Source organism: Entelurus aequoreus, linkage group LG06 (assembly GCF_033978785.1).
Source record: "Entelurus aequoreus isolate RoL-2023_Sb linkage group LG06, RoL_Eaeq_v1.1, whole genome shotgun sequence".
Classification (NCBI taxonomy): Eukaryota; Metazoa; Chordata; class Actinopteri; order Syngnathiformes; family Syngnathidae; genus Entelurus; species Entelurus aequoreus.
The window spans coordinates 45489042-45507285 of NC_084736.1; the positions used below are offsets into that span (position 1 = coordinate 45489042).

The 18244-nt window shown below is 38.1% G+C and overlaps 1 protein-coding gene across 2 annotated transcripts in view; it reads left to right on the plus strand.

Annotated features, from left to right (window-relative positions):
* The first annotated feature begins 472 nt into the window (after window positions 1-472).
* Window positions 473-18244, plus strand: part of morc2 (MORC family CW-type zinc finger 2) — a 33272-nt gene continuing 15500 nt past the window's right edge. For both annotated transcript variants that reach the window (XM_062050789.1, XM_062050790.1), the window contains exons 1-15: window positions 473-607; window positions 1088-1212; window positions 3245-3298; window positions 3378-3412; window positions 3481-3549; window positions 6484-6574; window positions 6680-6788; window positions 6959-7118; window positions 12152-12263; window positions 12356-12481; window positions 12559-12638; window positions 12730-12812; window positions 12899-12984; window positions 13524-13664; window positions 13745-13899. In XM_062050789.1, the coding sequence (XP_061906773.1) occupies window positions 1145-1212; window positions 3245-3298; window positions 3378-3412; window positions 3481-3549; window positions 6484-6574; window positions 6680-6788; window positions 6959-7118; window positions 12152-12263; window positions 12356-12481; window positions 12559-12638; window positions 12730-12812; window positions 12899-12984; window positions 13524-13664; window positions 13745-13899 (1369 nt within the window). In that variant the 5' untranslated portion in view covers window positions 473-607; window positions 1088-1144. The remainder of the gene's footprint in view (window positions 608-1087; window positions 1213-3244; window positions 3299-3377; window positions 3413-3480; window positions 3550-6483; window positions 6575-6679; window positions 6789-6958; window positions 7119-12151; window positions 12264-12355; window positions 12482-12558; window positions 12639-12729; window positions 12813-12898; window positions 12985-13523; window positions 13665-13744; window positions 13900-18244) is intronic.

An 18244-nucleotide genomic window follows, 5' to 3' on the forward strand; every position in this document is an offset into this window, starting at 1 on the left:
TATGTTGCAACTAGAACTTTTTAGTCGTCCCTCGTTTATTGCTGTTAACAGGTCCCGGACATCAAAATGTATTTATAAATTGCCTTTTTTTCATACACACGACCACGATACTCTAAGTAAATTTGTCCGCCAAGTAGAAATGAATAATTATAAACCAAATATTTTAATAGCTTGAGCTTAAAAAAAAACTGTTTAGGACCTTCTAAATACGTTTTCAACATTATGAGAGCTCTGTAAACATGAAATAACAGCTTTTAGTCACCTTTACAGTCTTTTTTTATTTGGAGTATTTTTTTAAATATTTTTTTCATCATTTTAAGGTTTCTTCTTATTGAGAGCCTCACTAAAATGTATTTATGTTTGCACTATGACAATAAAGACTTATAGGGAAAATAAATCAATGTGACGAGAGACGACTATGCGTTTAAGAGTAGAATGATTTAGAGTATGTAGTACCACCTCCAAAGCTGAAGGTGGCAGCAAAATATTGCATTCACAGATCGCCAACCCATCGAAGAGGCGTGGCTTTGCAGGCCAGGAGAAATCCAACTTCTGAACCCAATATACGCGCGGACTCCACGCGGCCCTTCTGAACGCCTTATGTCGGGTAAAAAGAACCTTCTGAACTCCTTATTTTGTGCAAGGGGAAACGAAATGTATCAAAGTATTTTGTCCTTTTTGAACCGGTTGACATAACAGCTGGAAAGTCATAATATTATTGAAGCCCGCTTACAAAGCTAACGTTAGCTACTGCGACTTCATAAACAGTGTGTCAACTATGCTAACGCTACTTAGCCATGTTGGCCTATATTGGTGTCAACGTACGCTCTATGCTTCAAACCTTCATATCATGAATGTCTATTCATTTGCTTACACTAGGAACATATTCAGAACTGCTTCTAATTTAGTCTCACAAACGTAAAAACGCAACAGTCACACTCGCTGCACGGTAACCATAACAATACAACCCCACCGGTCACTTCTGAGATGCGCTCGATCCTTCCAGTGTGGATATTGCATATTATCACAACGACTGTATCGATGTAAAAACAATAATTGTATTCATTTTCCTTCTCTTCTGCTCAAGGACTGCACCCTGGAGAGTAGAGATCAGTGGTCAGCGAGAGGATAGTTGAGAAAGGCCATGGCCTACTCGAGCTACAGCAACCTGAGCAGGGCTCAACTTACCTTTGAATACCTGCACACAAACTCGTAAGTCCATCCTTGCAGACAGAACAATGTCACTCTGTTTACAGTTTTCATCACATGCAGTGTGCTATCCACATAGGATAGAGTTATACACAACCATAATCTATATTTGGTTACGCCTTTTTCTATTGTCAAAATGTCCACATCAGGGAGAATCGAGCATTATTAATACAACTTTTTTTATTGGCATTTTCAAATAGACAGAAAAAAGTGCAAGTCGAAACAGTACAATTTTAAAGTCAGTAAATTATTCACACCCTTTCCCTTAAAACCCAAACCACCCATCCACCCCACTCAGGTCACACCAAAAAGGGACATATGGCACAATCATATAACAAGTAAGACGACAAAGACAGACACATTCACACACACATACACACACACACACACACATACGAGGCCAGAGACAGACAAACAGGCTGAAAGGAGAGAGAAAAAAGAGAAAATAAAAATTATAATAATAATTATAATAAATAAAAGGGAGATTATTCCTCATCTGCGTCTGGGCATAAGCCAAGAGAGTTGACATACAGCAAGAAAGGACTCCATGAGCTTTCAAACGCTTGAGAAGAGCCTTTTAGCGAAAACCTAAGTTTTTCCAGTTTTAGATTGTAGAGAACCTCTCTAATCCAACGGCCATGTGATGGGGGCGAGCCAGCTTCCAATTAAACATGATCAATCGTCTGGCCAGCAGGGTCGTAAAAGCAACAGCGCGTTTTAGTGGTACCGGGCACGTGTTATCGGGGCATACGCCAAAAATGTCTGATAATGAGTTGGGGGGAAAGTTTTGACCGTATGCCTTTTCGATTGTGTCAAAAATGTCCTCCCAAAAGGTACATAGTTTAGAGCAGGACCAGAACATATGGACATGATCAGCCGGAGATTGTTTGCATCTATTGCAGGTATTGCTAACAGTGGGGTAGATTTTGGATAGTTTTGAATTAGTGTAGTGAATTTTATGGATTACTTTGCATTGGATGAGACTATGATGGGCACATATTGAGGAAGAGTGGACCAGTTTCAGGGCAGAGTCCCAGTGTTGATCGGATATGTTGGTATTAAGATCGCTCTCCCACGAGGCTCTTATCACTGAGAATCGAGCATTATTGATAGTGTGAGGTCCTGTACAGTCTTCCTCTGTAGTGGTCTGGCAAACTGGCCTTTCTTCACTTTGGACTCAAACCTGCTCCTTGATCTTGGTAGTATCCACTGCTGCATTACTCTAATATCACTCTAAATTAAATGGCTAAACATTTCCATTGAATGTGACAACAGACACCATCACTTGTATTTTTTGTTGAATGAAAAATATCAATTGCATCTGCATGAGTTGTAACCTGACTCTCGCCAGACGCTTGTAGTCCGCTGAGCTCCACACAAGGGGTCTGGGCTCGAAGGCATTGCAAACTCCTTCAAGATAGCAAAAAATAATGAACCAAACAGGATCGCCGGGCGGGATTTCATAGATGTGACGTAGCGCAGAAGGGACTGTTTGATTCAAACAACAGCCCTCGCTGCGTCGTGTGCTGACATTGATTCCGCTATCGCAACTGTTTTGTCGAATCTATCGAATATTAATTCTTTAAAAGATGAACAGAGAACGGTTTTGAAGGCATATATTTTGGTGGCAAGGATGTTTTGGCTCTTCTTCCGACCGGGTTTGGATTTCCCAGCGTCGCTCTCATCAGCGTCACGGGTTGATTTCGATGTGGGTGGTTGAAGTAGCACGTCATTCAAGATAACGGACGAGTGGTTTATCCAATCACATACAATGATTTTTTACAAGGCCGCTTCTGAAATACATCTCCTATTGAGAAGTCCCAGATCCTTGTGTGGAGCTCAGCGAACTACAAGGATCTGGCGAGAGTCAGGTTACTACATGAGTTGTGCTAGTGGTTTAAATTGAGATTATATGAATTATGTTTAAAACATCTCATAGTATGACGCTGTATCCCTCCTGATTACTCTCCCCCCTCTAACTAATGCTTAGTGTGTCTTTTATTGACTGAATAACCTGAATGGTATTTGGTTTCAGGACAACCCATGAGTTCTTATTTGGAGCCCTAGCAGAGCTTGTGGACAATTCCAGGTGTGTGTGTTGATTTTATAGCTGATATTAAGCACTAAAATGTTTGTTTTGTAATCACATGATTGTTTTCCTTTTGCAGAGATGCCAACGCCACAAGAATTGACATTTACACAGGTATATTTGAACAAAGAATACACTGACAATTGACATTTCAGCTACTTGACACCTTTATACTTTAACAGAGAAAAAGCCAGAGCTGCGGGGCGGCTACATGCTGTGTTTTCTCGACGACGGCATTGGAATGGACCCAAGTAGGTGTCACAATATCATCTCAGACCTTTAGGCCTTGTCCATACAAACACGGATACTTAATAAACGCATACTTACTTCTGCATTTAGCCTCTTGTCCACACACATACTTTTGTCCTTAAAAACGCAGAGTTTTGCAAACGCTGGCCAAGGTGAAGAGTTCCAAAACTCTCCCCTCAGCATATGCATGTACACGGCTCAAACGGAGACTAGTACTCATCTGATGACGTCACGCTCAACAACCCTGCCTTGCTGGCTTTAACACACTAAGAAGACTTACTGTATGTTTGAATTTGAACATGCTGCCATTTTCACTATACATTGATAAAAGAAGAGGCACCAAACTGGGCTTTCGGACACTCCTGCCAGATGTCAATGACAGTCAACTGTTTGGGATATGATCGTTGTCAGACTTCCAGCTGATGGGACAACTTGGACAAGCAAGACGTTTTGCTTTGTGTCATAAGAAAGGTGCAACATTATCTCATGTTTTTACAACAGATCATGAAGTCAACTTGCGTGTGTTTCATTTGGGTAGATGGAGCTGGGCGCTACTGTGTGTGCGGGTATAATGCGCCCGAGTGACTAAAATAAACCAATGATGTATCCTTCCTCTTTGTTAGTGTGTACTGATGTTAAAAACAATATACACTTCATTGCACATATACCACTATATTGATGATTAAATGTGTTATAATTCCATGGGGCAAACACACATCCGTCTGCTTTAGGCACTTAAACATTGAAGTGGTTTTCTTGGCTCCTTGTTAGGGTGCGCTGATTTTAGAAATAATGTACACTTCACCACACATGCCCATATATATCATCATGTTGCTGATGTTATAATTCCTCAAAAAACATGTTATAGTTCCTCAAATGTTGGGTTTCGGCAACACAGGCACGCTTTAGGCACTTAAAAAAAGTTCTAGAGTCTTTGTGCAATTTCAGGCTGGTTTCAAAGATTATTTAATTGTCATTGTACATTTAGCAAGGCTGGGCGATATGGACGAAAAAGTATATCTCGATATATATTTTTGCTTAAACTTGATATTCGATATATCTCGATATATTTTTCGGTTAAAATATACATATGAAGATATTCATTTTTGAGCGATATTCACTGAAATTGAAGTGAATAATAACTGTAGTGTAAACGTTTGTAACTTTTATAAACCCAGTTAGTCAAGATGGGTAGTTACAGCACAGAAAATAAACTGTTTAAGTAGTACAGAATTACATAACATAAATACAATAGAAAAATATTGTTTCTATATAAAATAAATAACATAGCTGTGAAAATAATACATGTATCAAACTCAGATAAAAAATTAATTTGCAGGTAGGCACTTTTTAATTCCCAGTCGACGATGTAATGGACTGTCACGTACGGTTCTGTGGTCCGACTAAAAGTGGTCAGCGCAAAGTAAGTGACTTTACTTAATAGTGCGGTTATGATCTTCCTCACTTCGGCGTACATTTCACTTGAAAATTCTCTACTCTTTTCTCCGACTCTCTCGTCGTCATTTGGGACGTGCGCCTCTGTTGTGATTTCCTTTCCTGGTTGGATGACCCGCCCTATCTTGCCTCTGATTGGCCTATCGTAATGTTTTGCCCTACTCTTAACCAATCGTGACTCATCATTTTAAACCAACCAACCAACCAATCACGGATTTTCTTATACGTAAACCAACCAATCATTGATCTTTACAGTATATTTTGTGTTGTTGTTGTGGGTCAGTGCAGTGGGTGAGATAGTGCAAGCACGTCTTGGAAGGAGGAAGGGGAGGGGTTTAATAGCCCTTGGGGTGTTGCGAGGGAGTGGGAAGCAGGGCGAACAAGGAACACAACAAATAAGCGGTCTTTGGTCATTTTAATGTGAAAAAAATTATATCGATATTACGATTTTTTCTTAATTCATATCTTGTTTAAAAATATATCGATACATCTTACAAACTCGATATATCGCCCAATCCTAACGTTTAGTATATTAAAACAAACATAACAGAGGTAATGCCACCAAGTCAGCTTTTGCTGCTTTTCCGGGCTTCTGATTGGACAAAATGTCCGTCGGTCCACACCGTAAGTACTGGAAAATGCACTGGCATCCCAGTCACAAGCAGGAAGGTACTATTTGAGCTCATGCGCTGCTTGTGAGAGCAAGTAAAACAAGCAAATGGGAAGTAAAAAGAGCTTGGATGGCGTTGAAAAGGCGAGAATTAAAAAAAAGGAAAACGTGCCAAACTTTTAAAACTCTGATTTGTTGTACCTGTGGTGTTATTGTTTGTTTAGTGTGTCCGTATTGTCTATGTGTCATACTGTGTGTCTGTTTTTTTCTACCTGCCATAGGACGGATGGATGCAATTTAGCTTTTGTGCTAATTCCAGGGTATTTATGTTGAAGCTATTTTTGCTGACACATCGATTAATGTGCACTGGTGCAGTTGAGCTTAGGTACATTTTCATTTAGATCCCTGAAAATTTGCACTTAAACTCTACTCTGTTCAAATTATTCTACAATGTAAAGAAAACCTAATTTGGACTAATAGGAAAGTATATTTTAGGAAAATACACATAATTATAAGTTGAAAACAGACTTTAACAGTATAGGATGTTATTACATTATTTTAATGTAATATGTCAGTCATGTTCTAAGGTGGGCTAGTCTGCGCCTTGAAATTTTGTGCTGAGCTGCATGCAAACATTTGCATAAAGCAAACCCATGCCTATAGTATTAAAAACTTCAAAATTATCTGTCATTTATTAAAGAAAACAAGTTAACTATGGACAAAATGCAAATTGCGATGAAATATTTTAATCGTTTGACAGCCCTATTTTAGTTCCTTATTGTGTTTAATGTGGATTCAATATTTGAATCTCAGGCAGATGTTCTTCTTATGTGTTAAAATTTGAATATGATTTATGTGTTTTCCTAATTAGGCGATGCAACGCATGTGATCCAGTTTGGAAAGTCAAGCAAACGGTCCCCAGACTCAACTCAGATTGGCCAATATGGAAATGGGCTGAAATCGTAAGCTCCTCAATGCTTTTGTGACTGTGAAATAATGTGTCTGGCACGTATATGTTTTTGTCACATTTATTTATTGAAACTTTTTTTGATTGTATTCTTTGACAGGGGATCCATGCGTATTGGGAAAGATTTCATCCTGTTTACAAAAAAGGGCAACAATCTAACCTGCCTTTTTCTGTCGAGGACTTTTCATGAAGAAGAAGGACTCGATGAGGTTGGTTGTTGCTTGACATTTAATTACCTGCAACCAAATCTATTCTGCCTGAAAATGTGTGGTTTATATTGATACTCTTTATGAATAATGGATCTGTTATACATTTTATTTTATTTTTAACATTAAGGACCCTATTGTGTTGTAAAATGTTCCCACCCTGTCATCTTCAGGTAATAGTGCCTCTCCCTTCCTGGGATTTAGTGACCAAAGAGCCATTGACGTCTGACCCAGAGAAGTACGCCACCGAGACCGAGCTGATTTTCAAATACTCTCCTTTTAAAAGCCAACAAGAATTGATGGAGCAGTTCAGCAAAATTGAAAGTAGCAGCGGTAAGCACATGCCTATGTGTGGCAACCCTCAACTGTACATGTCGCATTCAAATGTGTCATTTTCTTTGTACAGTGGTACCTCAACTTAAGAGTATTTTTGAGATAAAGCTGTCTTTTGACTAATTGTTATACTTTAAAGTACCGGTACCAGCATAATAAAAAAGTTGCCTCTATGTTGAAGCTATTATCATATATATATCTGATTTATTACACCGGAAGACTTACAAAGTTTGCACGTAATTAGGTATGATCAAAATATGTCTGAGATTCCCGAGCCATTTTGAGAGATAATGAGCAGGCCAGTCACCTGCTCTGTGACGTAGAGGTGGGAAACACAGATCCCTTTACCATCAACAACAATGCTAATCAAGCAGACTTTGTGAGAGCCAACAACGATTACTTTGTGGCAAATTATGATCTAGAACTAGGGATGTAACGGTACAGTAGATACTGCGGTATTTCGGTTTCAAAGTCCTCACAATAATACTGTGACGCCTGACGGTGTCAAACACAAACTTGAAGTGTAGTTCTGAAAATAAACCGAATCCTTTGAGCAGCGCAGTGCGCCAAAGTGGGGGCATGGAATGCTGTAAGCAGAAAGAGTAGTGTGTTCGTATTTGATGAGAGGAATTGTTTTTTGGGATATTTCCTGAAAAATATCACCAAAATCTATCCACAACAATTTTGACTTATGTTGCTAACAAACCCTGGCGAAAATATAACCTCTTTGCCCAGAGGTAAGAAAGTGAGTTCTGCAAAGCAATACTTTCGTCTCCAGTGTTTCCAAGGCGACAGACGCAGAAACAGCCTGTCACGTTGCACAGCACGGAGATAGTAACCTAAAAAAAAGTTAAACGGAGTAAATATGAGGAAACTGAATAACTACTTGATCAATCCTCAATCCATCCATCTATTTTTCCACCACTTGGTTCTCTCGATGTATCGTGCGGGCTAGAGCCTATCCAGCTGCACTCAGGCGGAAGGCAGTGTACACCTTAGACAAAATGCCATCTCATAAACTGTCACCCAGAAAATATATTTGTAGCCAGTGAAGCCAAATATCAGTTTGTGAGTTATTTACATTGTTAAAAGTTAAAATGTTTAACTTCTGAGAATCAGCATTTTTCAGATTGATATGAACATGTTCACTATGGAGGACACTGCTTGTCAGAAAGTAAAAGTTGAAAGACACTGAAGTTAACAATATTATTTTACACTGGATGTTTACATTGTCACTTTAAAGACATGCAACTGTAAGTTTGTTTTATATATATTTGCTTAAAACAGTGGACGTCCCTGCACAATTCTTTGCACTTAAAAATTGTGTTGGTAGTAATACATATGATTAGAACAGTTTAACATTGTTTTTGTTCAGTTACAGTAAGTATGCTTATCCTAAACATTCCTGTGACTTAATTTTACACAATATAACATTTTTAAGCTTTCTTTTTTTAGGACATATACCACAATAATATCATACCGTGGCCTTAATACCAAAATAATATTGTACCGTGAGATTTGATACCGTTACATGCCTATCCAGAACCTTATCTTTTTTAGCCTGAATATAAGGAGGATGAACTACAAGTTTTAGAAGCTGTGCGCTAAACAGATCCAACTTTAGTAAAACACTATAGCATCATGTACTTGTAGCAGTATTGTTAAGGGCTGAACAAGAAATACAAACTAAATTGAATGTCACAGATGAACAACTTCTCGAATTATGGCTAAATTCTCTTATCCAGATTAGAGGCATGATTTATAATCTAGAATAACTTTGACAAGCCAAGACGCAATGCAGCAGCAGGACACCAACCGGCCCAAAGTACAGCAGCATTAACTAGCTACTTCTCTGTGATCAATGCGCCGGAAAAAAATTGTTTGTCTGCGTCAGTGCTTATAATAACAATATTGCGTTTGTTTGGTTAATATTCAGGTCACAATATGTAAATAGAAAGGTTTTTGGTTGGTTATTTAGATGGCTTTGTGGGCGGAATAAAGGGCCCCCGTTGACTTAATTGTTAGCTGACTTTTTAGTTATTTATTTATTCATGATTTAGAATACATAAAAAAAGAAAAACATGTGTTCTTGTCATACATAGGGATTTGTGAATGATAGACAGCACATATCTTTTCAATTTTTGCGTATTTCCGTTATGACTGATCTGCTGATATGGGCAAAGTGCATATGAATTTCCACCGTGACGTCAATCGACCCTGAATCTACTGAAATTTACATTCTGAGCAGAATATTCACAATGTCTGTCTGAAATTGTGGCAATTTGTGATGTTTAGAGGATATTTTCACATACTTTGCAGAATGGAAATACAATTGGATATGGTTTATTGGATACAATGAAACACAACTCAGCATCACATGTTTTTCTTTCATTATACTGGTACTTTAAGAGACAAGCAAACATTTGAGTTACAATCACCCTCGCCATTAGTTGGCGTAGTAAATGTCACAGTGAACATACGTAAATTCGGCTAATACAGCTGGTCTTACTATCTAACATTAGTTTATAATTAGAGATCAACCTAAATTTGTTTCTCTACCATGCAAAGGAAGAAATTGGGTGAGAAACAGTGCTGAGAAGAAGCGGATGATATTCCTTGAGTAAAAGGGGACCTATGACGATTATAATTACATTTTAAACTCTTTTTTGTGGTCCAGATAATATGTATTGGATATGCTTTGGTGTACACAGTCACCTTTATACTCCATTTTCTTTTGTCTGAAAGCTGTTCGATTCTGGAGGCGTTCCCTGATTGCAAATGAAACGATGCCCGACTTTCTCTTAAAGATTCATAATTTATATTTTAAAGATGTACACTTGGTAAAAAAAACATATATATCTTCAAATCGTTACCACAATTATTTTTCCACACACGGTCGAAAATTAACTTAGTAAACTTTGTATAGATTCTCCGGCAACAACATTAGGTACACTTGTACAAACTGATTGCTTCAGAGAGTGCTTTGAAAAAGCTGATTTTAGAAGCATTCATGTAACAGTTGTCACTGCATGTCACAAGTCGGTGTTATGTTCATGCCACGATTAGATTAAAACAATATTATCTTACAATGTTTTGTGTTTTCTCATGGCATGAAGCAGACGGAGAGGAGCTCTGCCTCCTCTAGCTCAGAGCTTAATTTATGGTACATTCCATTAACCTCGGAAGTTGAAAGTCGGATCTGAGAATGATGTCACAGCAGAATTATGAGCCTTCCAGTTACGATGTCGTAAATCAATATGCACTTTTTATCTTTCATTTTACAGTCACACAATTAAAAAAAAGTTATTCTTTGCTGATCTAAAAAAAAATAAAAACAATTTTGTTTGTTTTCTTTAATGTTTATAAGGATACATTTAGGGGTAGGGCGATAAAATGGTGTCATTGTATTTCACGATAGACATTTGATTGATATCAAAATAAAATGCGTTCGATAAATTGTTAGATATTTTGGTTGAAAGAAACCGGAAGTTACGAAGTAAAACTCATTGCATGAACAAACGGGAAGGGATCACTGAGCAATGGAAGGGACATGCTAACTGGCAATCGGGTAACAGTTTCAACTACCATATTTGCTTGCACCATCTTGTGTCGCTGTTTATTCTCTGCATGGAGTGAGAAGAGGAACTGTTGTATCTTGATATATCAAGATACGATATATCAATAACAATAACAAAAATGTGTTTTGTTGGTTTTAATGCAGACAGTGCAGCAACATCCTCGCACTTCCAAGGTCTCGGTCTAACTCGTAGCTTCCCAAACTACCTGTGGTGTTCAACAGTTTGTATACACTACTGCCATCTTGTGTCTCAAAACTGCAAATACTGTCAAATCTACTATACAACAGAAGCTAAACAGAAGTGGGGGGTGTGCTTAATGTTTTCTTCTTTCTATAAGGGTGCAACAGAAAATAATTGAGAAGCATTGAACTACAGTAACATTTCTTTGTACGCTATAAATGTCCGACAATACATCGTATACAGATAATTTAGTGCAAAAAAAACTAGTCATAAGTGCTAAAGGATATTTTGGAAGCCTCTATTATTATTTGCCATTTTGAAGCCAACGCAGGGGTAGTGAATACTCTGCCTTCTGCGTAGGAAACCCTGGAGGGGAAATTCCAACTTCCCAGTACAACTGGAACGCACCATTCATGTCCAAATAAGTGCTTCTACCTTGCAGTGACGTCACAATATAGCTGCCGGACCCCAAAATCCCGCAAACAGAGGCATCCAAAACTACGTGCAAGCTCACGCCATAATGCATTAATCTTATAATGTATCCAATATTTTATTACATCAGAAAAGACTAAATTCATTGTAGGTATCAAAAACATGACTGACCGTGTAGTTCACTTGGTAAGGAAATTTGAGCATGTTGCTGGGAGTCTGCACCATACTGAAGCAGAATGAGTAGATAACACCAACCAAGGATGTTCAAATTATATCTAGATGGTGGACAATTGTCCGTTAAATTATTGAAAAGCTGCTAATGGTGTGTTTGACAAAGAAGCAGCTGGATGGAGTTACCGTAGAAGTCCACTCTCCAAGATAAATGCTGTATGTTACTACTTTATTTTTTTTAAACTACGGTAACTGTTAGCAGTACTTTCTAAAGTATTATTTTGATACAATATTTGTCATTTCAAAGTTGTTGTTTTTAAAGGGCATGTTAAGTGTGCTGTTTTTGGTGTGCGCAAGCCCCAATTAAATTGATTTTAGCAGAAGAAATAATAAAAAAGGAAATAATCTTCATAACATTACAGTAAAGTACAGAGATAGAAACAATTACTTCACAAGGAAAACACGTAAAAAATGAAAACAATACATAATGTATGTTTTTTTAATATCCAAAAATAAATTTCAATGGGGGACATTGATTTGAAAATACAAGTGTTTTGAGTTAAAAGCGCCATCACAGAACCAGTTAAGCTCAAAAGTTGAGGTTCTACTGTATATTTACCCTTCTGAGATGCTTGACCCATTGTGATTTCCTAATTTGTGGTACGTGTAAAGGAACACTGGTGATCATCTATAATCTGAAGCTTATGGACAACAGAGAACCAGAGCTGGATGTAGAGATGGATCACCAGGACATACTGATGGCTGGAACACCTACAGAAGGAGTGTGAGCACAGAGCAATTATATTTTAATTCAACTTGAACAAAATATCACACCTTGAGCAAACAACAATTGCTGCGACACCCACTCGCTTACAGGAAACCAGAGAGGAGGTCGTTCAGAGCATACGCAGCTGTGCTGTACATCGACCCTCGCATGAGGATTTTTATACAGGGACATAAAGTGAGGACCAAAAGGTTGTCCTGCTGTCTTTACAAACCAAGGTAATGTCGCAAGATGTGTATTATAACATTAACAATCCTGCGACAGGCGTTCATTGGCGTCCTTTCTCCTTTTGCAGAGTTTATAAGTACTCATCAACTCGTTTTAAAACACGTGCCGAGCAAGAAGTCAAGAAAGCAGATCATCTCGCTAAACTTGGTAAATGAGTGATAGACATCCACCTTTATCATCCCTTAATGGTCTTTTTAACATTCATACATTAAATTGGTCATTCTTCCAACAATTCAAGCGGAGGACAAAGCCAGAGAATCTGAGAGCAAGCGTTTGGCAATGGAGGCTAGACTTGGAGAGGATGTGTCAAAAGACTCTCGGGTAAACGCCTGTTCTCTTTAAGGTACATTTTAACTGCTCAGGGTTATTGAGACCTAGCGTATCCCTCCCCGTTTCTTGTCTTTCAGACTATCCTGAGGAAGGTTCAGGATTCGGCCATGATGCTCAGACGGGACGCTGACATGAAGAAAATAATTCTAGAGGCCAAACAAAAGTATGATAAACTATATACACAGTAGATCTTACTTACGGGTGGAACTCAAAAAATTTGAATATAGTGCAAAAGTTCATTAATGTTAGCAGTTCAGCTTTAAATGTGAAACTAATATGTCATATGAATTTCTTACATGCAAAGTGAGATATGTCAATATTTAATTTGTTACAAATTTGATGATCATAACTTAGTTTTTGAAAACCCCAAATTTTCTCTGATTGTCAATTCCAAGTTTTCACAGGCTGTAAGCCATAATAATTAAACTTATATAAAAATAAGGCTTGAAATATTTTATTTGTCTGTTATGAGCTGATATTAGTTTCACTTGGCAAATCTAATTGCTGGAATTAACTAACTTTTGCACAATATTGAAAATGTTAGCGCTTCACTTATACTAGAGTTTTTTATGGAATGCAAGTAAAAAAAAAATCCCAACAGCATGCCTCTGCTTTAGTCAGTATATTCATTGTCTTGCAATATAAAGTTTATAAAAACATCAGAATACCAACACAGGCTTAGTCGCTTATTTTTTCTTTCAGAGCGTTAAAAGAGCCCAAAGAGTTGAACTTTATTTTTGGAGTGAACATTGAACAGAGGGACCTGGATGGGATGTTTGTGTATAACTGCTCTCGTCTTATCAAAATGTACGAGAAGACCGGCCCTCAGCTTGAGGGAGGCATGTGAGTAGTGCGCACCCTTGACTTTATTTAATACAAATGATTGTGCTTAAGAGGTTTTACAATGTCCTTGCTTCACACAGGGCCTGCGGAGGTGTTGTCGGCGTAGTAGATGTCCCATATTTAGTTCTTGAGCCTACTCACAATAAGCAAGACTTTGCTGATGCTAAAGAGTATCGCCATTTACTTAAGTCAATGGGGGAACATCTGGCTCAGTACTGGAAGGACACTAACATAGGTGAGGAGCATTTGACTTTCAGAGTCAAAATATATACCATATTTTTCGGAGTATAAGTCGCACCGGCCGAAAATGCATAATAAAGAAGAAAAAAAACATATATAAGTCGCACTGTAGTGTAAGTCGCATTTTTTGGGGAAATTTATTTGATAAAACTCAACACCAAGAATAGACATTTGAAAGGCAATTTAAAATAAATAAAGAATAGTGAACAACAGGCTGAATAAGTGTACGTTATATGACGCATAAATAACCAACTGAGAACGTGCCTGGTATGTTAACGTAACATTACGGTAAGAGTCATTCAAATAACTATAACATATAGAGCATGCTATACGTTTACCAAACAATCTGTCACTCCTAATGATTATATATCTATATATCTAATCGCTAAATCCGATGAAATCTTATACGTCTAGTCTCTTACGTGAATGAGCTAAATAATATTATTTGATATTTTACGGTAATGTGTTAATAATTTCACACATAAGTCGCTCCTGAGTATAAGTCGCACCCCCGGCCAAACTATTGAAAAAACTGCGACTTATAGTCCAAAAAATACGGTATTCATCTACTATTGACCAAAAATATTGTTATAACTGAAATCTTGCTCATTTCTTACCCGACTCCTTTACAAAGTTCAAGACGATTGGTCAGGTCTTTCTGTAAAAGCTGCCACGGCATTGGCCTGAATTAAATACAGTAACATCCTCAATGAACTATTTTAATTTAATGCTGGCTAGGGTTGCGCGATACAGACGATTCACAATACATATGCTATAAATTTGGCAGACGATACAGCTTTTAACAGTACCATTATATCTAGATAATGCATGTTAACACATTCCAGCTGTGTGCTGCAACTTTAGCAGTGTCAAGCAAACGACCGCGTCCTCAACGCAGTGTAGCATTCGCGCTAGTGACTAATGTCCCTCCACAGTGCAAAGCCACCACTAAATCAGCAATATGTTCCTCCATAGCAGCTAATAAACTACGTCAGGGGTGTCAAACTCAAATACAGAGTGGGCCAAAATTTAAAACTGAACAAAGCCGCGGGTCAAGGTTGGACAAATTAACCTTTTAATAGGGACCCAAACAAGTTTTGCATTGAATATTGAACAAGCAAGGCTTATATAACTTTATAGTGACATGCAAAATCGAGTTTCAAATAATAATAATAATAATAAAAAAATATCAATGGCATGGCGTCGTGGCGAAGTTGGTAGAGTGGCCGTGCCAGCAATCGGAGGGTTGCTGGTTACTGGGGTTCAATCCCCACCTTCTACCATCCTAGTCACGTCCGTTGTGTCCTTGGGCAAGACACTTCACCCTTGCTCCTGATGGCTGCTGGTTAGCTCCTTGCATGGCAGCTCCCGCCATCAGTGTGTGAATGGGTGAATGTGGAAATACTGTCAAAGCGCTTTGAGTACCTTGAAGGTAGAAAAGCGCTATACAAGTATAACCCATTTATCATTATATCAAATACAATTTAAATAAAAATTGAATGCATCTTTTCTATTTGCAGCCTTCTGAGGTAAATATCAACATTAACTTTTTCCACAGGCTAATAAATTTGAAAATAAAATAATAATGAATAAACCAACCATTCAGGACTTTAAACTGCTCAGTTTGCAACACACAGATCTAATCTGATGTGCCCAAGCCAGATACCTGGCATCTTTTCTTGGATGCTAGTTCATTAATGTCGGGGCTCAGGCTTTGAGCTGAGGCAACCTTCATTATCGAACGAAGGTGTCCATCAGTCATTATATCTCGTAGCCCACCCGGACTACAGTCTTGGGGTCGTGCCTTAAAAGCACTGCCTTTAACGTCCTCTACGAGCTGTCATCACGTCTGCTTTTCATCCATTTTAACAATGTGCCGGCCCAGTCACAAGAAATGTGCGGCTTCTCTACGCGCACACACGTGAATGCGAGGCATACTTGATCAACAGCGATACAGGTTACACTGAGGGTGTCCGTATAAACAACTTTAACACTGTTAGAAATATACGCCACACTGTGAATCCACACCAAACAAGAATGACAAACACATTTCGGGAGAACATCCGCACCGTAACACAACATAAACACAACAGAACAAATACCCAGAACCCTTTGTAGCACTAACTCTACCGGGACACTACAAAATACACCCCCCGCTACCACCAATACCCCCAGACACACACACACACATTTTGTAGCGTCCCGGAAGAGTTAGTGCTGCAAAGGGTTCTGGGTATTTGTTCTGTTGTGTTTATGTTGTGTTACAGTGCGGATGTTCTCCCGAAATGTGTTTGTCATTCTTGTTTGGTGTGGGTTAACAGTGTGGTGTATATTTCTAACAGTGTTAAAGTTGTTTATACGGTCACCCTCAGTGTAACCTGTATCGTTGTTGATCAAGTATGCATTGCATTCACTTGTGTATGCGTGCAGAAGCCGCACATATTGAGTTACTGGGCCAGCACTCGTTGGACTGGATAAAAAGCGGACGTGGCGTTTTCGGGAGGGGCACTTAAATTTGGGAGTCTCCCGGGAGGATTGGCAAGTATGAGAATTAGCGGTGAATGCGGTTTTACCGCGGTACCGCCGCTGTATATAATCAACGGGCCAGCTCTAGTGTTAATTTGATATCGCCTCAAGGGCCAAGTGAAATTACACGGCGGGCCATATTTGGCCCGCGGGCCAGAGTTTGACACCCATGAACTACGTTTCATAAAAGTAATTATTAATTCCTTTGGGAAAGTTCCTTCGGGGAAATTCTAGTTCCAGCACCAGGTAGCACCAAAAATACAGGAGAAGCACTTAGACACAAAGATAAATAAAAAATTAAGTAACAAATTATGTAAAATAACAGATAAAATAGAGTAAAAAAAAATGTACATTTTGTAAAAGATGCCCAAGATGTTCATTAAATAAAGTTACAAGTTATATAAAGATACTATTATATATTAATATACTATTGTCACTGGAGGACAACGAATAGCTAAACATGCTACACTACACACTGTAAATAGAATATGCTAATGGTTAACCACTAAGCTAGAGCTCTTGAATGTTAACAAATCGATACTATAGTGGTTAGATCAATATTCTTTATTATCAAAAAAAATGTTGTCATTGTTTACAAACTCAGAAAATAAATCTCTGTACACAGGAGGGCTTTAAGGGAAAAAAACGAAAGGATTTAAATCCGACCCTTTTATAGGAATTAATGTTAAATATTTAACTGAAATTGTTACCGCCATCCTGTGTTTTTTTAAATCATAATTGTAATAAAAATTGTAATCATTCACTAGTCTTAATAATTTAAGGTGTCGGTGTCAGCATTTTTATGACCAATAGTGCCCCTGTAATTACTTGGTATTGTATCCATACCCAAATTTGTATTATCTCCCATAACTAATGTAAAGTATAAAGCAACAGAAGAATAAGTGTTTTTTTGCATTTTAACAGAAGTGTAGATAGAACCCTACTACCACAGAATGTACCCAAATATTACCAGTAAATGAGCAAATATATTTTAATAGTTTTGAGAAAATAATACAACAGCAAATTAAGCAATATGTTACAGCATACGTCAGCAGCTAAAATAGGAGCTTGTAACCAGTTTTGCAATGATTTTATTATCATTTACCTGCCAAATTAAATATCATGATATGTATTCTTATCGCAGAAGGCTGCAATATACAAACCCCGTTTCCATATGAGTTGGGAAATTGTGTTAGATGTAAATATAAACGGAATACAATGATTTGCAAATCCTTTTCAACCCATATTCAGTTGAATATGCTACAAAGACAACATATTTGATGTTCAAACTGATAAACATTTTTTTTTTGCAAATAATCATTAACTTTAGAATTTGATGCCAGCAACACGTGACAAAGAAGTTGGGAAAGGTGGCAATAAATACTGATAAAGTTGAGGAATGCTCATCAAACACTTATTTGGAACATCCCACAGGTGTGCAGGCTAATTAGGAACAGGTGGGTGCCATGATTGGGTATAAAAACAGCTTCCCAAAAAATGCTCAGTCTTTCACAAGAAAGGATGGGGCGAGGTACACCCCTTTGTCCACAACTGCGTGAGCAAATAGTCAAACAGTTTAAGAACAATGTTTCTCAAAGTGCAATTGCAAGAAATGTAGGTATTTCAACATCTACGGTCCATAATATAATCAAAAGGTTCAGAGAATCTGGAGAAATCACTCCACGTAAGCGGCATGGCCGGAAACCAACATTGAATGACTGTGACATTCGATCCCTAAGACGGCACTGTATCAAAAACCAACATCAATCTCTAAAGGATATCACCACATGGGCTCAGGAACACTTCAGAAAACC